Below are 25,927 nucleotides of genomic sequence, written 5' to 3'. Positions count from 1 at the left end.
CGTGTATGGAATGAGCTGCCAAAGGAAGTGGTTGAAGCCAGTACAATTACATTTAAAAGGCATCTGGATGAGTATTTGAACAGGAAGGGTTTAGAGGGCTGTGGGCAAATGGTGGCAAATGGGACTATTAGGTTAGGATATCTGGACGGCATGGATGAGTTGGACCGAAAGGTCTGTTTGCACGCTGTCCATCTGTATGACTCTATGATTCTATAATTAGTCCAGTAACATTACCACTGCATGATTGCTTCCTCAAATGCAAGGTGCAGTATTGGTCAGTTTTGAAGACACAATACATGTCTGGTCTATAACTCCAATGGCAAACTAAGCTTGAGACCCAGACCACCCACGCAGGCACCTGTTGTTTCTGGCAAGGCGTACACAACATAATGGGCTACAATGCAAAGTTGAACAGAATCTTGGGCAACAGTACATCCCAACTCGATGAGCTCACTGCATTCTACTCTTGCTTTGAACAGAAGGTTCATGAAATGATATCACCTATCCTAATAGCCTTGGATGCACTTGTAGCCATGGTCACCACCACAGACATTAGATCAGTTTTTTTAAGAGTGAACCCACGGATAGCGATCGGCCCGGATGGAATTCCCGATTGTGCGCTCAGATCCAGTGTGGACCAGCCAGCAAGTAACCTCTCCTTACTACGATCTGAAATCCCTACCAGCTTCAAGAAGACCACCACCATCCCTGCACCAAGGATAAATCATTCAGCATACCTCAGGCACTACTGCCCAGTAGCTCTGACCTCCATAATTATGAAGTGCTTCGAGAGGTTAGTTAGTCATGGCCCACCTCAACTCCAGCCTCCCAGGTTGTCTCCAGCCTTTGTAATTCACCTACCAGTACAACAGGTCCACAGCAGATGCCATCTCTCTGGCCCTACGCTCATCCTTGGAACATTTGGAAAACAGGATATCTACGTCAGGTTCTGACTTATTGTTTACAGTTCAGCCTTCAATATTATAATCCCAAACAATTTCATCTCTAAACTCCGAGACCTCTGTCTTGACTCCTTGGGAACTGAACTGGTCCAGCCATATAAATACAGTGGCTAGAGTCAAAAGGTGTGTCACTGGAAAGGCACAGCAGGTCAGGCAGCAACCGAGGAACAGGAGAGTCGATATTTTGGGCATAAGCCCTTCATCAGGACATTCCAAAAGGTCGATTCTCCTGCTCCTCGGATGCTGCCTGACCTGCTGTGCTTTTCCACTGACACACTTTTCAACTCTGATCTCCAGCATCTGCAGTCCTCACTTTGTCCTAAATACTGTGGCTACAAGACCAGGTCTGAGGCTGGGAACTCTATGGCGAGTAACCCATCTCCTGTCTCCCTCATGCCTGTTCTATCGACAAAGCAAAAGTCCGAAGTGTGATGGAACATAGCCCACTTGTCTCAGTGATCACATCCCCAGCAACACTATGGAAGCTTAACACCATCCAGGACAAAGCAGCCCACTTGATTGGCACTACATCTACCATCTTCAACATTAACTCCCTTTACCACTGACACACAGTGGCAGCAGTATGCACTATCTACAAGATGCACTGCAGTAATTCACCAAGGTTCCTCTGACAGCACCTTCCAAATCCATGACCTCCACCTTCGAGAAAGGCAAGGGCAGATGCTTAGTTCTGCATGCCCCTTTTCCAAGCCATTCACCATTTTAACATGGATCTGTATCACAGTTCCTTCATTGTTGCTGAGTGAAAGCTTTAGAACTTGCTTCCTAACAGCGTTGGGAATGTACTTACATCCCAAGGGCAATCAAAGCACCAAAAATGCAGCTCACCACCACCTTCTCCAGGGCAAGTAGGAATGGGCATTAAGTGCCCAGCAATGCCCGCATCCCATGAACAAATTAAAAGAAAAGAAAAAATGGCTCGATCTCAAAGTTCATTTTATTAGCTCCTGTGAAACACATTGAGAACATTTTGTTACAATAAAGACACTACATAACTATTTGCTACTACACTTACTCGGGCTACAACGGGATCTTGGTTAAGAGTTCAGTCATTTTTTAGGGACACCTGTACAATGTTATGTTCAGAAAGGAGGAATTTCTTAGTGTCATTGAGCTAAGAGATGGGAATCCAAAAGTCCAGGACGGCCACCCCCTTATTTTGCAAACATTGCAAATTTCTGAGCGTGGCCCAGATTTTATATATCACAAGACGTTATCATAACAGCTCTAAATTCAGAAGTAACTAACAATTACAATGTAATTATATCGACCAAACCACTTTCATCCTGGCAAGCTGTCTGCACATCTATCACCATTAAATCTTGTTATAATCATCATTCACAGGATAAGAGAGACAGACTGGGCAAACATTCTGCTGTTTTCATTCTTTTTTCATTCCCTGGTGTCTTTAGACTGATGCTAATAACTCTCTTCAGGGTATTTCAGCAGTATGCACATTTGCTTTGTTTATAGGGAGCGAGTCGGAGCCTGGAAAACACATTGTCTATTCCAGTTTCTGACGGATTACACATTTCCCAATATCCCAAAGAAACATAGGAGCAGGAGTAATGCCTTTCAGGCTACTGAACCCAGTACACCATTCAACATGTTCATGGCTGATCCTCCATACCATCCCCTAGCTTTCTCCCCCACGCTCCATGGCACCTTCCACCTCTAGAAACTATCTATTTATTTCTTAAATACCTTCAAGGACTTTGCCTCCCCAGCCCTTGGTGGTAGAGATTTCAGTAAACGGCCTGCTTTGTATCCTGAGACTGTGACTCTTTGTTCAGCCGTGGAAATCATCAATCCTGCATCCTGTCTATCGAGCCCTGTCAGAACGTTATATGTTTCAGTGAAATAAGACCAGACATAGGAGCACGAGTTGGCCATTCAGCCCATTAAGTCTGCTTTTCCATTCAATGAGATCTGATAATCCTGACTCCACTTTCCTGTTTTTCCCTCTCATAACCCTTGCTTCCTTTACTGATTTAAAACCTATCACAGCTTTGAATATGCTTAATGACCCAGTCTTAACAGCTCTCTGCAATCAAGAATTCCACAGGTACACTGTCCTCTGACAGAAGAAATTCCTCCTCTTCTCTGTTAGATGTGTGACCATTACTCTGAGATTAGGCCCTTCGGTGCTATGAAAATATCTAACCACATCCATCCTGTCAAGTCCCCTGAGAATCTTGAATTGAACGGAATTGAATTTATTGTCACATGTACCGAGGCACAGCGAAAAGCTTTGTCTTGCGAGCAATACAGGCAGATCACAGAGTTAAGTAGCATAGATAGTAAATAATAGGTAAACAGTGGCAAAAACAAAAACACAGGTATAGGCAAATGTTAAGAGTTTGTGAGTCCATTCAGTATTCTAACAATAGTAGGGTAGAAACTGTTACAAAACCGGCTGGTGCGTGTGTTCAGGCTTCTGTACCTTCTCCCCGATGGTAGAGGTTGTAGAAAAACATTGCCAGGTTGGGATGGATCATTAAGAATACTGGCAGCCTTTCCTTGACAGTGAGTGTGGTAGATGGATTCTATAGATGGGACGTTGGTCTTTTTGATTGTTTGGGTCAAGTTCACCACTCTCTTAACCGTCTCCGATCATGAATAGTACAGTTGCCATACCAGGTAGTGTTACATCCAGACAGAATATTGTATGTTTCAATAAGATTACATTTTATTCTTCTATATTCCAAGGATTACCTGCCAAAAGCACTCAACCTTTCCTCATAAGACAGCCCCTTTATACATATTATCAGCCTAATGAATTTTCATTGCCTCCAATGCTCATAGATTTTCCCTTGGATCAGGGGTCTAAAACTGGTCTCGCTATTCCAGCTGTGGTCTGACTAGTGCCTTGTATCGTTTTAGTAAAACTCCCTACTTTTACACACCATTCTCTTTGAGATAACAGCTAATAGTCCATTTGCCTTCTCTATTACCTGCTGAATTTGGATGCCTACATTTTGTGATTCATGGACAAGGCCTCCCAAATCCCTCTGTTCTGCAATCTTTCTCCATTTAAATAATATTAAACTCCTCTATTCTTCCTGCCGAAGTGCATAATCCCACATTTTCCCACATTGTATTTAATCAGTCATGTTTTTGACCACCTGCTTAACCCATGTACATCCCTCTGCAGACTGTGTCACCCTCACCACTTGCCTTCTCACAGAGAGTCATACAATACAGAAACACACCTTTTGGTCCAACTAGTCTTTGCTGATCATATTCCACACTAACCATTCCCCTTAAAAATGTGCCCGCTAGTTTTGAATTCCCTCACCCTAGAGAAAAGACCTTTGCTATTCATCATAACTATGCCCCTCATTTTTTATAAACCTCTATAAGATCATCCCTCAACTTCCTACATGTTTTTGTATCTTTTGCAAACTTGGCTACAGCACGTTCATTTTTTTGATCCAAGTCATGAATATATATTATTAATGATTGTGACCCGAGCACTGAGCCCTGAGGCACCAGTACAGGTTGCCATCCTAAAAACAGATCATAAAAACAAAGAGCTACTGATGCTGAAAATCTAAAACACAAACAGAAAGTGCTACAAAAACTCTACAGATCAGGCAGCAGCTGCAGAGAGAGAGGCAGAGTTAACATTTCGGTGTACAGTGAGGTTTCATCAGAACTGTCAGAACACCAATCTGGCAAAGGGTCACTGGTCTTGAAATATTAACTCTACTTCTCACTGTACACGTGCTGCCAGACCTGCAGAGTTTCTCCAGTACTTTCTGGTACTGATATCAATGGCTGACTCCTCCAACCTTTCCATCAGTTTGACTAGTGTCACCAACACAGTTGCCTGCTGTTTCTGCATCTGCATGCACATTTGGATGTAGTTATGAATGACTGATTGAATGAATTAATGAGCTTTATTAGATTAGATTAGATTAGATTACTTACAGTGTGGAAACAGGCCCTTCGGCCCAACAAGTCCACACCGACCCGCCGAAGCGCACCCACCCAGACCCATTCCCCTACATTTACCCCTGCACCTAACACTACAGGCAATTTAGATTAGATTAGATTAGATTACATTACAGTGTGGAAACAGGCCCTTCGGCCCAACAAGTCCACACCGACCCGCCGAAGCGAAACCCACCCATACCCCTACATTTACCCCTTACCTAACACTACGGGCAATTTAGCATGGCCAATTCACCTAACCTGCACATTTTTGGACTGTGGGAGGAAACCAGACCACCCGGAGGAAACCCACGCAGACACGGGGAGAATGTGCAAACTCCACACAGTCGGTCACCTGAGGCAGGAATTGAACCCGGGTCTCTGGCGCTGTGAGGCAGCAGTGCTAACCACTGTGCCACCGTGCCGCCCATTATTGTCATGTGCACTCTAAAGTGTGTAGCGAAAAGTTTGCAATGTCGCTATTTATGGTGCCATCTTAGGAACAATGTACCTAGGTACAGATTCTCAAATATTTGGTACAAAATCGAAAGAATAATACGTAAAAGTCCAGCATAAGAATAAAAAGAAAGAGAAGTACTCAATTTACAGTCCTTTCACTCCACTCCGCGCCAGCACTGAGCCTCTAGACAGCACCAGGCCAAGTCCCCAGACCACGCTGGGCTTCAAAATTCAAGGTTCACTTCCAGTCCTCAAAGGCCTCACCTCCCTGGGACAGCCTTCCGTCTGGGACATACCTCCCCGGGATGGCCTTCCGTCTGGGACACACCTTCCTGGGATGGCCTTCCGTCTGGGACACACCTTCCTGGGATGGCCTTCCGTCTGGGACATACCTCCCCGAGATGGCCTTCCGTCTGGGACACACCTTCCCGGGATGGCGTTCCGTCTGGGACATACCTCCCCGAGATGGCCTTCCGTCTGGGACATACCTCCCAGAGATGGCCTTCCGTCTGGGACATACCTCCCCGAGATGGCCTTCCGTCTTGGACACAGCTCCCCGGGATGGCCTTCCGTCTGGGACACACCTTCCCGGGATGGCCTTCCGTCTTGGACACAGCTCCCCAGGATGGCCTTCCGTCTGGGACATACCTCCCCGGGATGGCCTTCCATCTTGGACACAGCTCCCCGGGACAGCCCTCCGTCTGGGACACACCTTCCCGGGATGGCCTTCCGTCTGGGACATACCTCCCCGGGATGGCCTTCCGTCTTGGACTCAGCTCCCCGGGACAGCCCTCCGTCTGGGACACACCTTCCCGGGACAGCCTTCTGTCTGGGACACACCTTCCCGGGACAGCCCTCCGTCTGGGACACACCGCCCCGGGACGGCCCTCCATCTGGGACACACCGCCCCGGGACGGCCTTCCGTCTGGGACATACCTCCCCGGGACAGCCTTCCGTCTGGGACACACCTCCCCGGGACAGCCTTCCGTCTGGGACACACCTCCCCGGGACAGCCCTCCATCTGGGACATACCTCCCTGGGACAGCCTTCCGTCTGGGACATACCTCCCCGGGACAGCCCTCCGTCTGGGACATACCTCCCCGGGACAGCCTTCCGTCTGGGACACACCCCCCCGGGACAGCCCTCCGTCTGGGACATACCTCCCCGGGACGGCCTTCCGTCTGGACATACCTCCCTGGGACAGCCTTCCGTCTGGGACACACCTCCCTGGGACAGCCCTCCGTCTGGGACATACCTCCCCGGGACAGCCCTCCGTCTGGGACACACCTCCCCGGGATGGCCTTCTGTCTGAGACATACCTCCCCGGGACAGCCCTCTGTCTGGGACATACCTCCCTGGGACAGCCCTCCGTCTGGGACATACCTCCCTGGGACAGCCTTCCGTCTGGGACACACCCCCCCGGGACAGCCCTCCGTCTGGGACACACCCCCCCGGGACAGCCCTCCATCTGGGACATACCTCCCCGGGACGGCCTTCCGTCTGGGACACACCTGCCCGGGACGGCCTTCTGTCTGGGACACACCTCCCCGGGACGGCCTTCCGTCTGGGACACACCTCCCCGGGACAGCCTTCCGTCTGGGACATACCTCCCCGGGACAGCCTTCCGTCTGGGACATACCTCCCCGGGACAGCCTTCCATCTGGGACTCACCTCCCGGGGAGGACCTCCGGTCATGTACTGTGTGTCCTCCCCTGCCTGGGGCTGAGCAAGTGTCTGGTCTCTGGCAGTCTACTGAGTGCCAGCAACTTGGGATGCTTCTTTCTCATCCAGTTGTGAAGACCTGGTCGTAGTGTGTTAATCAGAATGGGTTCCCAACTGTACTCTTGCTCAATACCCACAGAGGTGGGTAACTTTGTATACACACAGAGGTGTGTGTATCTGAGTTGGTGGTATCTGCAGGAGACAGTCAGTGTTTCATTGAGAATTATGTGGCTTCCCCTTCTCCCTCAGAGAGGAGGAGAAAATGTCTTTAGTTGTCAGTCACTTCACAGCAGAGACAGTGCAGGTGCCACCGGTACCTGCAGGACACAAAAGAGAGAATGAGTTGTGAAATAGGGTTGGGCATGTTAAGAATTATATTCAGGGAGGCAGTAATGGGAGAGCAGCATAGAAACTAGCAACGAATTATATTTGGTTATAGAATATTAGAGATGTACAACATGGAAACAGACACATGTTGACTATCCCTAATCAGTCCTTGCCTTTCCAAATACGTGTACATCCTGTCCCTCAGGATTCCCTCCAACAACTTGCCCACCACCAACGTCAGGCTCACTGGTCTATAGTTCCCTGGCTTGTCTTTACCACCCTTCTTAAACAGTGGCACCACGTTAGCCAACCTCCAGTCCTCCGGCGCCTCACCTGTGACTATCGATGATACAAATATCTGAGCAAGAGGCCCAGCAATCACTTCTCTAGCTTCCCACAGAGTTCTACGGTACACCTGATCAGGTCCTGGGGATTTATCCACCTTTATCCGTTTCAAGACATCCAGCACTTCCTCCTCTGTAATCTGGACATTTTGCAAGGTGTCACTATCTATTTCCCTACATTCTATATCTTCCATATCCTTTTCCACAATAAATACTGATGCAAAATACTCATTTAGTATCTCCCCCATTTTCTGTGGCTCCACACAAAGGCCGCCTTACTAATCTTTGAGGGGCCCTATTCTCTCCCTAGTTACCCTTTTGTTCTTAACGTATTTGTAAAAACCCTTTGGATTCTCCTTAATTCTATTTGCCAAAGCTATCTCATGTCACCTTTTTGTCCTCCTGATTTCCCTCTTAAGTATACTCCTACTGCCTTTATACTCTTTTAAGGATTCATTCGATCTACCCTGTCTATACCTTACATATGCTTCCTTCTTTTTCTTAACCAAACCCTCAATTTATTTAGTCATCCAGCATTCCCTATACCTACCAGTGCCAAGATGTGGAGGTGTCACAGTCCTTTCCCCTAAAGCAAGGATCTTCTCCATACACAGTGTGAGGAAATGGATGCCAGGCACCTCAAAACCCATAATCTGAAACAAAAACAAAAAGATTGTCATTTCTCTCTGGCAAGACAGCAACTGGGACCCAATGCTACCACAGACATCACATGCAATTACACTTGCCAAAGGGCACTATATTTTTCACACAATCAGCCTTTTCCCTTGAATAATTTACTACGAAAACTGCCAGTCAAAGGCAGTGATGTTAGTACTGTAATGCATTCTTTTGTATCCCAAAACCCATCTTGCCTCTCTCTTGCAGGATATGGTCTGTGTGGAGTTTGCACATTCTCCCCGTGTCTGTGTGGGTTTCCTCTGAGTGTTCTGGTTTCCTCCCACAGCCCAAAGATGTGCAGGTTAGGTAAATTGGCCATGCTAAATTGCCCGTAGTGTTAGGTGCATTAGTCAGGTAAATATAGGGGAATGGGTCTGGATGGGTTACTCTTTGTAGGGTCAGTATGGACTGTAGGGAATCTAATCTAATCTAATCATATTTTCTTCTGGAATAAGTCAAAGTGAGATGTAAGTAGCTTGCACAGCTTTTTGTGCTGATACAGTGAGAGAAAAGTGAGTGAACAGACAGTGCAGAGCTAATAGTATGAGGGTATTGAGGTAGCTGAAAGAAAGGGAGGGGAGATGATGCATGCAACAGTGAGAGTAGTAGCTGGTGGGAGGTGCAGCAGTTGCAGCTACAATGAGTGTGAGGTACCTCTGTGGAGTCTAGAAGGTCATTAATCTTTTACTCACACTAACTCAGGTAGTAACTTCATTATAGACTGGCAGGATCTGATGCTGCTGTCTCCTCTTGTGGGCCTAAGCACCACCAGTCCCCCCGACCTCTCAGCCCCTATCGATGAAGTGGGGTACCAATTTATCTCTACTGACCCTCTCTGGGGCAATCTTCAGGAACTGTGAGGGGCAGCTCTAGACTGATGCCATTTGACCCCTTGGTGCTTGGGGATTCCAGCTGTGATGTACATGATAAGGCAGCTGCAGAGAACTGTGTGAATCAACTGGCTTCTCTCACACAGAGAAATTCACAGTGAAATTTTCCAAAACTGATACTCAGTCGAGAGGGAGGTGGTGACCCAATGGTATTCTCACGAGACTATTAATCCAGAGAAAGTGAGCACTGCAGATGCTGGAGATCAGAGCTGAAAATGTGTTACTGGAAAAGTGCAGCAGGTCAGGCAGCATCCAAGGAACATTCCTGAAGGTCATGCCCGCAACGTCGATTCTCCTGCTCCTTGGATGCTGCCTGACCTGCTGCGCTTTTCCAGCAACACATTTTCAGCTATTAATCCAGAGATGTTGTAGGATCCTGGTTTCATAATCCTGCCATGGCAGGTGATGAAATTCTGAATTCAATTAAAAATATCTGGAATTAGAATAGATTAGAATACCCTTTCTTGTCATGCGTACTACATTGTACGAGTACAGATAAAAGCTTTTACGATGTCTGTCTCCTATGGTGTCATTTAGGTACCAGCCCGAAACATTGACTCTCCTGCTCCTCAGGTGCTCCCTGACTTGCTGTGCTTTTCCAGCACTACACTTTTCAACAAGTACCTGGGAACAAATCTTGGATACAAAAGAGTAATAAAAAGTACTTGCATTACTTTACAGAGTTTTAAAAAGTTAGAAATAAGACATTGTTAAAGGATTGACTTAACAGCAAGGAAAAAAAATTCAAATAAATTTCATTAGAGCAGCTCAGCACAGGGTGCCCACATGTGGTCTGACTGTCTGCGCCAGACCCCAGTCCAACAGGCCTCCCCGGTCCACTCCAAGCCTCCAGTCTGTTCTGTACCGGCATTAAGCTGCTTCAAGGTAAGTTCCAGGGCTGCCTCCCCTATGCAGGTCTCTGCCCAGGGCTTGCTGCCTGCACGCTGCTCTGGGACTCACTCCCCTCGATGATAACTGTGAAACAGTTGCTGATTGTCAGGGAGAGGAACCCCATCTGGTTCATTAATCCCTTTTGGAGAAGGCAACTGCCATCCTTACCTATAGAAGCAAATTACTGCTGACGTGGAGTTTGTACTGAAAACAAAAATTGCTGGATATCAACATGGGTCAGGCAGCTTCCATGGAGAGAGAGCAAGCTAATGTTTTGAGTTTAGATGGCTCTTCATCAGAGCTGACATGAAGCTTGCTCTCTCTGCATGGATGCTGCCTGACCAGTCCTGAAGAAGGGTTACACCTGAAATGTTGACTTCTCCACCTCCTGACTTGCTTTGCTCTTTCAACCTCCTCGGTAGAAACAATGACTGCAGATGCTGGAAACCAGAGTCTAGATTAGAGTGGTGCTGGAAAAGCACAGCAGGTCAGGCAGCATCCGAGGAGCAGGAAAATTGACGTTTCGGGCAAAAGCCTTCATCAGGAAAACTTTCAACCTCCTGTTTGTCCATCTTGGATTCCGGCATCTGCAGGGTTTTCATTTACTTCTAACTGCTGTGATCTGCAGCCTTTCTTGTTTTCAGTGCCATCCTTACCTGGTCAAGCCTAATGTGACTCAAGACCCAAAGCAATGTGATTGACACTCAACTGCCCTCTGGGCGATGAGTGAGAGGCAATAAATGCTTGAGACAAATAACTGCTAGTCTGACCGGTGAAGAATTTTTAAAAAATCTTAGCTGCATTTTGTTTTGGTAAAATTCAGCCCAAGCTTTCTGGTCCAGATCTCATATTAGGACTGTGATAGCCATCGACTGAAAATCCATGAGGAGAAAGTGAGGACTGCAGACGCTGGAGATTAGAGTCAGGATTGCGGTGATTTTGCTGGAAACCTCGATTCTCCTGCTCCTCGGATGCTGCCTGACCTGCTGTGCTTTTCCAGCACCACTCCCTCGACTCATGGGATTGGTGCTGAAAAAGCACTGCAGGTCAGGCAGCATCCGAGGAGCAGGAGAATTAACGCTTCGGGCAAAAGCCCTTCAACATCAATGAGCGTCAGCGGGAAAAGTTGATACACTTCTCACGTTCCATTTTAGAACGTCACCCGGACGCGGCGCCGCTGCTGATTGGCCAGTCGCTCCCAGCGTATCTATCGCCCCCACATGGTGGCTGGCGAGAAGTGGAGGCCTTTCCCAAGTCATTGTGCGAACTGGTGCATGTGTGGCGGTACAGAGGTGAGTGTTCCTATTGCTAACATAGGTTCCACTACCCGTTCCTGGGGCTGGGAAGCCAAAAGGGCGTGCACGATCGCTGCTGATATCTTGCTCAAATCGGGCTGAGATAATGCAAACATTGCAGTGAAACTTGCAAGCCGACTCCCCGAGGGACTGCTCTCGGCAGAAGTTTGGTGGCTCTGACAGTACACGTTTGCAGAGCCGGTAAGTCAGTTAAACTCCTCAAGACGCGAGGCGCTCTGATGGAGGGGGGTGGGGGAGAAGTAGGGTCGTTCTTTTCACAGGATGGAAAGTTGGAATTCCTCCCCATCCGAATCCACACGTTAATTTCAACACGGGTTCGTTCAGTCAAAGCGGACTGCACCGTTTATAGTTTAGGCGGTTATCAATTCCTCAACAACTTTTGAAACAAATTCGCTTTTCTGTTCCTCCTTCCCAATCGGTTCTCAGTCTTGGAACCCGTGCACTTAGATTGAATCTGCATAGCGACGAGGCAGAAAAATGTGACACGATTTATTTCTAGAAAATGCACAGACTTCAGTTTTCGTAGAAAAAAAAACACGCATGTTTCAAAAACAGGATTTTCAATGGATTAGTTGCATTCCCAAGTCTTTAAAAAAAAAACCAAATTCTATACCAGAGTTTCAGATCTATTCGTTAAATACAGCACGGGTCAAATTTCAAGCCCTGAACTCTGGTATTGCTCTTCCCCCTCCCCCAGGCGCTTTTATTGTAAACGAGAGTTAGTTATTTCATCACCGATTTCTGATTGAACCGGGTGAAAAAATCGGGATTGTTCGATAATGCATAACTCGTCTGTCCAACGTGGAAGCTTTTTTTTAAAAAAAAGTAGGGCTTTATTAAGCTGTGCGGTTTGTGTTTTCTGGAATTGAAGAGGTGGGGTAAGGATTTTCTTTTAGGTGAGTTCGACTGAAAGTTTTGTTTGACTTTTGTCGGGATAGGGAGCTGCGGGTTCGGTGCCACATCCTCGCTGGGGCGCTGCAGGTTGCAAGTGAGTTGAGTCTCAGTCACTACTGCTTTTGTGCGGAGTTCTGCCCCCCTCTCCCCAACGCCCACCGGGCTCTCACCAGTTCAGCCTCTCTCTCTCTCTGTGAGTGTGCGAGGGCTGTAGGGAGGGAAAGTTTTGCCTTTGTCCGTTTCCAATGTGAACATTTTGGGGCAAAAAGGGGATCAAATGTCCAGTCAAAAATATGTGAGATGCAGTTGGCGATTTACCAGGCAGGACTTGAAAACTTTCTGACAGCATCGGAGGATCTCTGTCCACTCGCATCCGATGAGAGAGCAGTGTTCTCAAATAAACCCGTTGGACTATAACCTGGTGTCATGTGATTTTTGACCGTGTCACTTTGTGGAAGTAAATAGCCTTGCAACAAGTCGAATAAAAGCAAACTGGCCGCGTGTGCTGCAGATCTCAAACAAACACAGAAGTTGCTGGGGAAACTCAGCAGGTCTGGCAGCGTGAGGAGACAGTAACAGTCAATGTTTCAAGTCCCATACGACGACTCTTCAAGACGGTGAGAATTTTGATGTTAAAACTGGCACTGACGTCTCCTGCACATCAGTGAGAGGAAAGTACTGCGGATGCTGGAGAGGTGACACAAAACAGAAAATGCTGGAAAAGCGACTCAGAAAAATCTGTGGCGAAAGAAATTGTTAGCGTTTCGAGTCCAACCTCGGTTACACTGAAATCGTAACTCTGTTTCTCTCTGTCTCTACAGACCCGCTGCGTTTTTCCACCAATTTTTTTAAAAGACTGCTGCTGACTGGACATTTGTCCCCCTTTTCCCCCCAAAATGTTCACATTGGAAACGGACAAAGGCAATACTTTCCCTCCCTACAGCCCTCGCACAGAGAGAGAGAGAGAGAAAAATCGAATTAAAAAAAATGCCGGGGCGATTAAACAAAAGGGGCTTTCGGGAAATTTCAGGGTGTGATTGGAACCGTTTGATCGAATGGCGGAGCATGTTCGATGGGCCGAATGGCTCGTAAATAGTATGGTTTGAGTGTGAGATTTCAGGCCCTGTTTGTAGTGAGGAGGAATGGTCATTGCCTGCATGGTTTGGTGCACGTCTTGTCAGCTAAGTCTTTTGGAAGATTTCGTTTTTGTTGAGGATAGTAAATGAGACCGGGTAGCGCCTCCCTCTTCCAGTTCCTGATCGAAGGTGCAACTGGGGGGGCTGTTCAGGTCACGGAATGTCTGCATATTTGCTGCAGACAGCAGCCCCCCAGGACTGCAGGGAGTAATTAGAGTGAAATCTGGTGCCAGGCAAGTCCACTCCCCTCCCTGGGGTTGTTCAGTGTAGTGCTGAATTCGCCCCTGGGAAATGATTAAATTGTGAAAAGGCTGCGAGTTAATGGTCAATGTTTACAAAGAGAAACAGAATCTTTAGTCAGAAGTCACATGACACCAGGTTATTGTGGATGCAGGTTTGCTGGTTTCCTGACTATACTAGATAACATTTTCAGTAAGCCACTGTTTGAAGCACTGCTGGTGTAGTCCGCTTTCTATTTACAGAGGAACCTCAATTATCTGAATGCCAATTATGCAAAAATCGGATTATCCGAAGGAGATCTCAAGGTCCCGATGGAAACATTACATCAAAGACATATTTCCAACAGAGAACACGTCTTTTGTTGACAGTGATTAAACAGGCACCGTCTCCAAATGACTGACTGCCAGCCCCCTCTCTCTCTCCCCCCCACACTTTTCCTGGAGTTCTACACAGGGGTGTACCCTAAACCCTCTCTTCCCCACATAATCCCTCTAACATTGTCTTGTACAGGGCAAAAATGGAACCTGTCAAAAAGTTGTGTGTGTAGCTGTGGCTGCGTGTGTGTGTTTCTGCTGTTTGGAGATTTACCCCATCAGCAGCAGTCTTTGTTGGTGTACAGTCCAGCTACCCCTGGAGAGTGGGTGAGGGGCAGTGTTGGGCAGGCTTTGGAGCGGGGGGAGATGTTGCACGGGGTTGGGGGCGGGGGTGCGGTCTTTGATCTGGGGAGGTGTTGCTTGCGATTGGGGGTGGGGGGAGGTGTTGCATGCGGTTGGGGGTGGAATGGTGGTGTCGGGGGCGGGGTCTCCTGAACGGGGAGCAGACTTTAAAAACTCCGAGCCTTAGAGGAAAGGCATTTAATCAATTAACCGAATAATCGATTATCTGAACAAAATAGTGCCCGCCCATCACGTTCGGATAATTGAGGTTCCCCTGTATATGTTTGGGTTTCCTTGGGTTGGTGATGTCATTTCCTGTTCTTTTTCTCAGGGGTGGTAACTGGGATCCAAGTCAATGTGTTTGTTGAAAGTGTTCTGGTTGGAATGCCATGCTTCTAGAGTTAAGACATCTCAGAAATGACTGCCAGACTACTCGAACCCTTTGGCATCATGGTAGCCCACAAACCTACCAACTCACTAAAACAGCAACTAATGAACTTGAAAGACCCTGTACAGACAGCAAGCAAAAGTAATGTCATTTACAAAATACTGTGCAAGAACTGTAACAAACACTACATTGGACAAACAGGCAGGAAAGTAGCCACCAGGATACATGAACATCAACTAGTCATAGAAAAGACATGACTCATTCTCACATGTGGATGACAACGGACACCACTTGGACTGGGACAAAACATCCATCCTAGCACAAGCCAAACAGAGGCACCCATGAGAATTCCTAGAAGCATGGCATTCGAATCAAAACTCTATCAACAAACACATTAACTTGGATCCCATTCCCCCCACCCTGAGAAAAGTAACCGGAAATTATGTCACCACAGGAAATGACATCACCAACGCAAGGAAACCCAAACATATAAATAGAAAGCGGGCTACACCACCAGTTGGGTGTTACCTAGTATGGTGATAAAACATCTGAAAAACAAGCCTTCCAACTCAGCGAGCAAACCTACATCCAGAACCTCAACCTGAAGCTACAAATCTTCTCAAAACTCACTAACACCAGGTTATTGTCCAACAGGTTTATTTAAGATCACAAGCTTTTGGAGCACTACTCTTTAGTTAGGTGAAGTTCTGAATTTGTAAAACCAAGGATTACAGATGCTGGAAACCAGAGTCTAGATTAGAGTGGTGCTGGAAAAGCACAGCAGGTCAGGCAGCATCCGAGGAGCAGGAAAATCTGACTTTGTCCACCCCAGTCTTAACAGCAGCATCTCCACATCAACAATTTTTTATGGGTGAGCCCAACCTTGTGAGTAACCTGATTTCAAAATCACCAAACTGTACTTTTAAAAAAAAATTACAATGGGAAAGCTATAGGGAGGGGCTGAATACACTGGGGCTATTTTCCCTGCAGCATCGGAGGCTGAGTGGTGACCTTACAGAGGTTTATAAAATCGTGAGAGGCATGGATAGTGTGAATAGCCAAGGTCTTTTTTTCCAGAGTAGGGGAGTCCAGAAAGAGAGGGCATAGGTTTAAGGTGAGAGAGGAAAGATTTAAAGGGGACATAAGGGGCAATGTTTTCACACACAGAATGGTGCGTGTATAAAAATGAGCTGTCGGAGGAGATGTGGAAGCTGGTACAATTACAACATCTTAAAAGACATCTGCATGGGTACATGAATAGGAAGGGTTTGGGGGATATTGGCCAAATGCTGGCAAATTGGATGAATTTAGGATAATTGGTCGACATGGGCAAGTTTGAACCAAAGTGTCTGTTTCTATGCTGTACATCTTTGATATGTAAATTGGCAAAGTCTAGTCAGTTTCTGCTATGACAATGTGTCCATTCCTCTCAGAGTTTGAGCCAGAGTCTTGTAGGGCAACAGAACCTGAAAGGCAGAATACTGAATTGAACTAGCGCTAAACAAAACCACAGAGTACACAACTTTGGCAAATCTTGTTTCATTTTAATGTAGGACAAAGAACTGCAGATGCTGGAAATCTGAAACAAAAACTATAACTGTGTTTCTCTCTCCACAGATGCTGCCAGACCGCTTGAGCTTTTCCAGCATTCTCTGCCTTTGTTTCAGGTTCAACATTCCCTGATCTTTTACACTGCTTGTGCTGACTGTGCCCGGTCTATACGAAGAGAGAGAACTGGAAAATGGGGTGCTCTGTTTGATTAAACGAAGAAAAAAAAATTACCATTAAATAATCAAGACTTTGTACTTTTGATTTTCATAAGCCCTGCCATTCTTAGCACTGGGTAAGAGAATAACTTATTCAGTAACTAAACTGTCGAATAATTGTATGTTAGATTGGGACTGGTGACTGGGGAGAATCAAATGTGTAACATTTTAGTATATGGCCTGTCATGAGGCAGTGAGAAGTGTTGCTGCCTATCACCGGGTTCAAGTCCCACTAGAGGGCTTGCTGGCCAAGAGCAGTACATTCATTATGCAGCCAAACCTATGTACAACAGGGAACAACTTGTCCCTTGGAGGTTGCTCCACCATTCATTAAGATCACGGCCGGTCTAATTTTAACCTCAACTCTAGGTTCCTGCATACCCGGAATATTTGTCCATCTCCTTCATAATCAAGAATCTATTTGCTTCTACCTTAAAATATTTGAGGGTTCTACATCAAGTGACTTTTGAGGAAGGTAATCCCAAAGACACTCAACTTTCTGAAGGGAAACAATAGTTTCCTCATCTATTTTCAATGGGGCGCAGTTTATGTTTCAAGTATGACGCATGGTTCTGGATTCTCCTGTAAGAGGAAGCATCCTTTCTATGTCCACCTGGTTAAGAGCCCTGCGGACCTTACATATTTTAATTAATTCACCTCTACCACTTCTAAACCCCAGCTTGTTTAACCTTTCTTCATAAGGCACTCCATCCATTCCAGATATTAGCCTCGTAAACCTTCTGTGAACTGTTTCCAAAGTATTAACATTCTTCTGTAAATATGATGCCCAGTACTTTACACAGTTCTCCAATGGTCTCCAGTGCGCCGTATAACTGAAGCATAACCACTCTACTCTTGCATTCGATTCCCCTCACAATAAACCAGAACAATTCTATTGGCTTTCCTGATTACTTGCTGTACCTGCATACCTCCTTGTGATTCAAGCATTAGGACACCCAGATCCCTCTACATCTGAGCTCTGCAACCTCTCACCATTTAGATTATACGCCTTTATATTCTTTCTGCCAAAATGGACAATTTCACTTTCCTAATTGTACACCAGATCTTTGCCCACTCACTTAACCTCTCTGTATCCCTTTGTAAGCTTCTTGTGCTCTTGTCACCACTAAACTTTCTTACTTATCTTTGTATCATCAGCAAATGTAGCTACCATACCTTTGACTCCTTCATCCAAGTCATTTCTATAGATTATAAAGAGTTGAGGCCCCAGCATCACTCCTGTGGCTCACACTTGTGACATCCTGCCAGGCTGATAAAAAAACCTATTTATTCCTACTATCTGCTTCCTGTCAGCCAGTCAATCTTCTATCCTGATGAAGTGCTTTTGCCCGAAATGTTGATTCTCCTCTTCCTCGGATGCTGCCGACCTGCTGTGTTTTTTCAGCACCACGCTCTCTACTCTCTCCTCCAGCATCTGCAGTACTCACTTTCTCCTAATCTTCTATCCATGCCAATATGTTACTTTTCTCAATAACCTTTGATGTAGCACCTTATCAACTGCCTTCTGGAAATTTAAGTACAATACATCTGTTGGTTCTCCTTGATCCACAGCTGGATTGTTAATTGTCCCCTTTTGTGCTATAAATTATGCTGGAAAAGAATGCTTTCCTAGGATTTTCTTTGTGCTTCTAACATTTTGCACTTACCGTGCACATGTATCTGCAACTTTAACTCTTGTTAAAACTAGAAATCACTAGATTGGCACAGTACAGTACCTTAAATGTCAGCAGAGATTGTGAAATTTCCAAATGAAATATTTGCAGTCTTCCAAACAATCGACTGAATTCCATATATATTCTTCCATGGTATTATCTTCAATCTTTCTAGATATATCAAAATCTGACCACACCTCATAAGCAATAAATAAGTCATCATTCTTTTTCCGTGCAAGTTAACAAATCTGCCCAAACCTTCATCCATGTTCAAATCCTCAAGCTGAAATTCTGAAAAAAAATGTTGTTTCTTATCCTGCTTTTGCATGAATAAAAGTCCTCAGCCACAATTTCTCTTTGGTAAAGAAGGAAATCAAGTCCACATGGTAGCTTATTCTTCTGCTGGTCATGAGGCTGTTTTACAGAAAACAGGAATGAGTAATCATATCCCAAAATTTTGACTCCAAACACCAGATGATGACTATTTAACCGGAGACCAGGTCACACATTTTTAGTGAGACTTTTATTTGTTAACCACATTCTGTAAAACTTTGATCTACTGATTACTAGCTCCCTGTATTTATGCAGCAAATTCACACTTAATTAACCTTTAGTAGTCAATCACTTGTTCCATTGGTGTCAGGAATTCCTCTGGATCATATTAGATGACCACAGGAATCAGCAGGAGGTCTCCTTGTCCCTATATGACCCAATGCAATGACATTTCATCGGATCCGAAGTCATGTTTGAGGATTCCCAGGAACTCCCTCCCATCTGTACAACACAGGTTGCCTCCTCTGGTGGAACTTTTCTTTGAAACTGAACATACCTAAGGATGGTGACACCAGTGTCGAGGGCCTTGTCTGTAAGGTATGATTCTGTGATTATGTCTATGTCAGGCTGTTGGTTGGTCTTTGGAACAGCTTGTTCAATTTTAGGACAAACCTCCAGATGTCCAGAGGAGGACTTTGTAGAGTCAACAGGGCTGTGTATCATTGTTGTTTCTGACACCTTAGTCATTGATGGATGGTCATCTGGTTTCATTCCTAATAACATTGAACTGGTCCTCATACAGTGACCCAAGACCACTTGCAGGCAAGTTCCGTGAGGATTGATATGTATCCTCATTATCTACAGCTTTTCTGGAACCACATACTAAAGATCATTATTAGGCTAAAGGTTGCAGATAGTGATGGTCCCATGTCTCTGCTGTCTTTGTCTTTCTAGACTGTAGTGGCTGTGGGTTTGGAAAGTGCTGTCTAAGGGCCATGGGTTTGGAAAGTGCTGTCTAATAATCCTTGGTGAATATCTCCAGCGTATATTTTGATGGTGTAAATTGCTGCTGCTGAGGGTTAGTGGTGGAGGGAATGAATGTTTGTCTGATTGTGATGTCAATCTGCCAGGTGGCTTTATCATGGATGCTTTCAAGCTTCCTGATATTTGTTGGAGCTGAACTCACCTGGGCAATTGGGGCATATTTCATTGCAGTCCTGATTTGTGCCCTGTAGATGCTGGACAGAATTTGGGGGGGGCCAGGAGGTGAGCTACAAGATTCCTCACTTAGTTGCTACGATTACTTGTGTGACTAGTCCAGTTCAGTTTCTGATCAAGCGATAACCCCCAGGATGCTGATAGTGGAGATTCAGTAATGGGAAGAACATTGAATGTCAAGGGGCGGTGTTGTCTCTTATTGGAGATGATAGTTGCTTGGGACTTATGTGGCAATAATGTTAGTTGCCACCTGTCAATCCCAGCCTGATATTGTCCAGGTCTTGTTGCATTTGGGCATGGACTACTTCAGTATCTGAGAAGTCACAAATGGTGCTGAACATCTGCACTCTGACCTTATGGGGGGATGTTCATTGATGAAACAATGGAAAATGGTTGGGCCAAGACACTGGCGTGAGGAACTCCGGTGCGGTATCACCTTCCTCGAAGGAAAGTCTTATGTACGTTATACTTAGGGGAATTTTAAACACTTGATATTTTGCCATTTCAGTACTTTAAAGGATGTTAATTACCATCACCCCATTATACATTATTTTAATGCTGATGTGAGAAATTCTGTGAAATCCTGGGGCAAAATTAGCCACAAATGCATGAGGAGGATTACAGGCAATCTTATTTTTCAGGGTGCTGTGTTCAATTCAGTAAGATTGTTTCTCGACAGCCCTTAGTGACTAACCTCTCTTCTTTTACAATGTAGGTAAACAATGGCTTACTCTGCCTGGTTGAGTTTGGTTATCTTCCTCCTCTCCTGTGATGATGGCCTGATGACGTGCTTCCCAGGATGTCACTGTGAAGTGGAAAGTTTTGGAATGTTTAGTAGTTTCAGTCTGACTAAAGTTGACTGCAGTGGGGTTGGGCCTCAGCTTACCGGTGTCCCCATACCGTTGGATACCTCTTATCTGGACTTATCTTCTAACCGCTTGAAGACCATCTCCCCCTTGATGTTTACAGGACCTGGCTACACAACATTGGTGAGTCTCGACCTTAGCTACAACGAGATTATGGGCATGCCTTCCAACACGTTCTCTAAGCTGAGATACCTTGAGACGCTTAACTTAAGTCATAATTCCCTGGAGGTGCTCGAAGAGGGAATATTTTCAAACCTGCCTCTTGGAGAAATTGACCTCAGTGCTAACAAACTGCATGATATCAACTTCGACATTTTCACATCCAAGGGACATGGGAAGCCCCTAAGTGTAGACCTTTCAGACAATCGAATAACCACTGTTGTCCGAAGTCTGGATAAAAGTGTTCCCAATATTTATAGCCTAGATTTGTCAGAAAATAAATTGGAGTCTGTGCCAACACGTTACCTTTCTGGTGTTCCACTACGCTATCTCTATCTCGGTCATAACCTCATCTCCAGTATTCCTGAGAATGCTTTCACGGGACTGCAAGAACTGACCCACTTATCGCTACGGAATCTTCCTAGACTGATGGAACTATCTCCCAATAGTTTTAAGGGGCTGCAGAACTTGCAGGTCTTAGACTTGTCACGTTGTGTGAACTTGAAATTCTTAAATGTGGCTGTGTTTGGAGGCCTGAGCTCCTTGCAGGAGCTCTACCTGGAAAAGTCTGGAGTTGCAACACTGTCAAGTAACATTTTGAACTACCTGCCTTCCATTAAAAGAATCTCTGTTGGAACCAGCTTAATGAGATGTGGGAAGACGGCAAAAGAAGGCTCCTTCCATCGACAGTTTGGCTTTGTTCAGAAGGAACAGACATTGCATTGCTTAGATATTAGTGGCTCCTCAGACACTGAGTATGTCTTGAAATTAAAATGAGCCAAATCTGAACAGCAGTGAAGGACGGGCCTTTATTTTTGATAACTGTGCCCTTTGAATGGAACAATAAGTGCCTTCATTTACTAAACATCCTGTTTCCAAAAATCTTTTAAGAGTCCCTGCCTTTAAAAGTTTCACTTTCTTGTACAAATTTGTATGTGTGGAATTTTACTCCCATGGGATGCAAGTTGACTCTCTGCCTTTTTTAGTTTCAGTAATCAGGGGCATTCGGAGCAAAAATATACAGTAGTCTTCAACAAACACAAAAGCCTGCATGAATGTGCCTAGCCTAATTTGGCTTTCTAAGCAACTGTCTGTCCAAACATTGAGTGATGCTGTAGGTGTAACTTCTAATTTGCACAATATTGTAACTGTGGGTGAGACTTGGAAATTCCAAGTTGTGATGGTGGAATGATGATCTCTTTCTTAAATTCTTGTATGTGCCACATTTTCATCCATCAGCAGAATTGTATTCTTCTGGAATAGAGTTTGTTTAATTTTTCAGCCTGTCACTTAAATGGAAAACTGTGCTACTTTGACATAAGTTGTTCAAGACAAGCTGTTGATTTCACATATTCAGCTTTATTTTTCACCCAAATCACACCCCCTTTTTCTTTGTTTTAAATAAATTTAGAATTTAGATATGTAATTACCTACCTCCACTTTGCTACAATAAGATTAAATATGTGACTCAGTAATAAAACTGAGGCATCAGATCACTTTACATTGTATTATATAATCCTTGCTGTTAGTCCAATGTCTTCCACTTTTGTATTGTTAAATCTGATTATTGATGTATTTCGTTTGATTTTTCTCTCAATTTAGGGTGTAGGTTTGCTCGCTGAGCTGTACATTTGATATCCAGACGTTTCATTACCTGGCTAGGTAACATCATCAGTGGTGATCTCCAAGTGAAGCGAAGCTGTTGTCTCCTGCATTCTATTTATATCTTTCTCCTGGATGGGGTTTGTGATATAGGAGACATTTTGGCAGTACCTGTTTTCTTAAACATTCATGCAGGAAGTACAGTTGTTCGCGGGTGGAACTCTCTTGGATGGCATTCCTTTCCCATCTTCAGGCAAGTTGTAGCGTATTGCGCCCGTAGGTTTTTGCAAGGTTTGTGAAGGTTTTGTAGCTCAGGTTGAGATTTAGGGTGTAGGTTTGCTCGCTGAGCTGTAGGTTCTCTCAATCTCTAATCAGAAATTGTCAGTGTTTAAAGTCACCCTCTGGTACCTCACTCCTAGTTTGTCATTCATTGAGAAGTGAGTGTGGATTAAGAGTGAGACCATTTTTGGGCGATGTGGCTGTGAGCAGGAATCACAGCTGAACCTGATCCCAACCTCAACTAATTCAGGAGATGTACTTTCTGGTATGATGTGTCATTCAGCTGTGGGAGGCTTCACAGTGGAGATTGATCCTGTCCTCAATCAGCATTCCAGTGGTCAGTGACCAGAAGCAGGAATTGTGACTGTTTTCATCTCCTGTTAACATTGATTCAAGTGTAGCATCTAAACATGGTGCAAATTTGACAAGATGATCTTAATTTAGCAAGTGAGCTGAAGAACTTTATGCTTTAACCAGCTGAGCCAATAGGGATAATATTATGGTTTATTTTTCTCCTCTCTTCTTCCATCCTCCTCTTCCCCCAAACCCCTGTGCACGTGCGCCACAACCACCATCACCCTGCACCACCTGCTGATAGCTGGCTACCCAGAATATCTGTACTGCGCACTTAGTCCATTAGTGCTGCGCAGCTGTAGCTCTTGGCTCCAGTACAGGGCTCCTTTTAACCAAGGCCAGCTGTTTTGAAATGATGAGCTGAGCAGGGTCTTTTTGATTTGCCCAAGCCAAGCTGCAACAATCTTGCCTCAAGAAAAGCAAAGATAAACAGTGGTGAGTTAGTGGAAGCAGCTCATTTTAACATCCCAGCTGGTGAGGTATCCAATTCCAACATTATCCCAAGAAATATGAAATCAGATTTTTAAAAAAAGACACCTGTGTCATTTAGCATTTTGACAATACAGCCTTTTGGCACATTATTTATTTTTATTTTTACCTTTTCAATTGCTGATACTTGGTGATACAGTTAAAGTTTTAATTTTTCAGCAAATTGTAGTTTGTTTCTGCATAGAGTATGTTAGATGGTGTAACATCAGAATAGTGACTTGAGTATTTGAAGTGGTGACTTAAGTGTTCAAGTTCCACCCCAGAGAACTCGGTTTTGGGCTGACACTTCAATGTTGCTTTATTGGAGACACCATCTTTCTGATGAGACCTCAAAGCAAGATCCCCACGCCTTCATTCCAAAAGAAAGTGTAAGAGAACCGATGATATTATTTGGAAAAGGGAGCGTGCAGGACAAGCACACTCACTCAAATGCAGTGGGCTTTGATGAAATCTCTATTTTTTTGTTTTAAAAAAGATTTTTAGTAATCTTAGATCCAGTGGGTTTGACATTCGGGGTTTCTGTTCTATGACTGATATTCTCATCCAAGCTAGACTTGATGAAAACCTTATTTTCATATACATGGTTCTGTAGCACAGATCTGCTGCTTAAGGCATTGATATCTTGCTATTCTTGGTGCAACAAGGTGTACAGAGTCAAGAGTATAAGTAATTACACTTGGTGTCCAGCTGTTGTCTCTGACCCTATTTTGAGTTAACACTGAGTGCCTAAAAAGATATGAAAACAGAATTTCAAAACAGTACAGCTTTCCTCTCCCTTCCCCACTTTAGTGTTTTTGTTTCACAGTGCTTTATGAAATTATTGAGAAACAATTTAGTAATTCCTTATCTTACAATGCAATTGAACTTTTGGACGTATGGATGCTGATTACATTCTGCACACTTATAATAAAATGGTTGGGTCTTGTTCATTAAATTATAGGAGCCATCTGTCTACTTAACATAGTGTCTCTGTCTAGCTTTCTGCTGATCTCCTAGGAAGTTCCATTTGAAGCATGGCTTATAGAAGAGAGCGCTTTTCGTGCATGAAAGTGTACTGTTGAGGATGGCAGATGAATAGTAGGTACTTGGCTGCCTGCCAGGCGAGGTCTGGGCACAAGGAATACATGCTTTCAAGAGTGAAGTTTAAATAAAAGGAGGGGGGAAATGACCCTTGCCTTTGAGAGTACTGGTAGAGTTGCTCAATTTACTGGAAAAAAAACTGGCTCTTTTTATAATTGTTAATGACACTTGCTTTCATGGATATACGTAATGATATATGAACACTAATGTTGCCTTTGCATTCCTGTGGTGTATAGTTGGATAATGTGACAATCAAATCAATGCTGAGACGACAATAAAGGCTTCATGCACTTGCAAACTGCCACATGACACTACTATCTGAGAATTGCTGGGATCTGTCTTTCTCAGCACAATTTTCACAATGTTGTCTCATGGCCATTTTTACGGTTTCTCTTGGTTGTAATTTGAATTCTGCTATTAAGTATTGGTGAAATAAATTGCAGCTCTATAAAAGAATTGTTTGCAATTGTGGTATGCTTGTTCCTGGACGGGGAGAGGCTAGAACATTATGACTGTGTTTGTATTGGTGGTGGGTGGGTGAGGACGGGTGGTAAACTAAGAGTCAAAATGTCAATTAAGTGTTAAAATGGTAATTCCCTATAGGTGTGTTTAAAAATATGAATGAAAAATGGGTTCTTCTTACTTTGCTAACTTTTGTTTCTCCTCTGTTCGATGTGACTAAATGTAATATTTAGTAATTGTATCTTCACACCTTATTCTTGGAGAGAAAATTGCAAAACTGTGGAAAGTTTCACAAGCATTGATGTTATCTTCTCTTGGTGTTCATTGTGAATTCCTAGGTTTGTAGACTGATGAGCAGGCTGGGATCTCAATGGTCCCTTCTTTATGCTAGCCTATTTAAGTGCTTGGTCCTATGTGGCAAATGTGTTTTATGGGGTTCCTTAACCCATGTGTTGCCAAATCTTGTGATTTAAAAACTGCACTGCATTTTTAAGGACCATTGTGCTTCTTGAAGAGTAAGTGATGCTCCCCTCCTCCCTACTGAACTGATTGAATTTTGCTGCATTAAAGATACTTAGAACACTGAAAAGCCCCCACCCAAAAGCAGGCTTGTATCGCAACCTCCTCTGATGGGGACAACACCTAAATGTCCCTCATTTATGTCAGTATTGTTGGGCTATTGCTCTGGAGGATGCATCACAGCTCAACCCCATCCTGTTCTTGCTCAATATCCATGCACATTTTCTTCCAGCAGATGTGACCGTGTTTGATTAGGAATGAAAATGTGGTCTTTTTTTTTTGCATTTCCCCTTTCTGTGGCTAATGAAGCCAAAGCTGGGCAATGGG

At 44.7% G+C, this 25,927-nt stretch overlaps 1 protein-coding gene and 1 long non-coding RNA gene across 8 annotated transcripts; one reads left to right on the top strand and one right to left on the bottom strand.

Moving 5' to 3' along the window:
* Nucleotides 1–6,908: 6,908 nt before the first annotated feature.
* On the bottom strand, nt 6,909–9,918 carry LOC148149850 (uncharacterized). The gene is made up of 3 exons (XR_015757374.1): nt 9,798–9,918; nt 8,322–8,424; nt 6,909–7,417 (listed from the first exon to the last, which is right to left on the bottom strand). It is a non-coding gene; the product is annotated as an uncharacterized LOC148149850 (long non-coding RNA).
* A 1,581-nt stretch (nt 9,919–11,499) lies between these two features.
* tsku (tsukushi small leucine rich proteoglycan homolog (Xenopus laevis)) lies at nt 11,500–25,075 on the top strand. Of its 7 annotated transcripts, XM_087988420.1 has the most exons (4): nt 11,543–11,726; nt 12,485–12,534; nt 16,478–16,703; nt 20,506–25,075. In XM_087988420.1, exon 4 carries the CDS (start codon nt 20,513–20,515, stop codon nt 21,590–21,592), a length of 1,080 nt encoding a protein of 359 aa, XP_087844546.1. In that variant the 5' UTR covers nt 11,543–11,726; nt 12,485–12,534; nt 16,478–16,703; nt 20,506–20,512; the 3' UTR covers nt 21,593–25,075. The 7 variants fall into 7 exon arrangements, with proteins under 7 accessions (XP_043548378.2, XP_087844546.1, XP_043548376.2 ...); XM_043692443.2 differs by lacking the exons at nt 11,543–11,726; nt 12,485–12,534 and adding an exon at nt 11,500–11,522; XM_043692441.2 differs by lacking the exon at nt 12,485–12,534.
* Nucleotides 25,076–25,927: the final 852 nt, after the last annotated feature.

Source organism: Chiloscyllium plagiosum, unplaced genomic scaffold, assembly GCF_037043375.1.
Source record: "Chiloscyllium plagiosum isolate Xiang-an unplaced genomic scaffold, Cpla_swu_hap1 HiC_scaffold_6, whole genome shotgun sequence".
In the NCBI taxonomy this organism is placed as follows: Eukaryota; Metazoa; Chordata; class Chondrichthyes; order Orectolobiformes; family Hemiscylliidae; genus Chiloscyllium; species Chiloscyllium plagiosum.
Note: the sequence above shows the minus strand (reverse complement) of the source record. Positions and strands in the feature narration are given on the sequence as shown.

Excerpts from the sequence above, each read along its gene's own strand:
- tsku (XM_043692443.2), top strand. The coding sequence starts at position 20,513 with ATGGCTTACTCTGCCTGGTTGAGTTTGGTTATCTTCCTCCTCTCCTGT.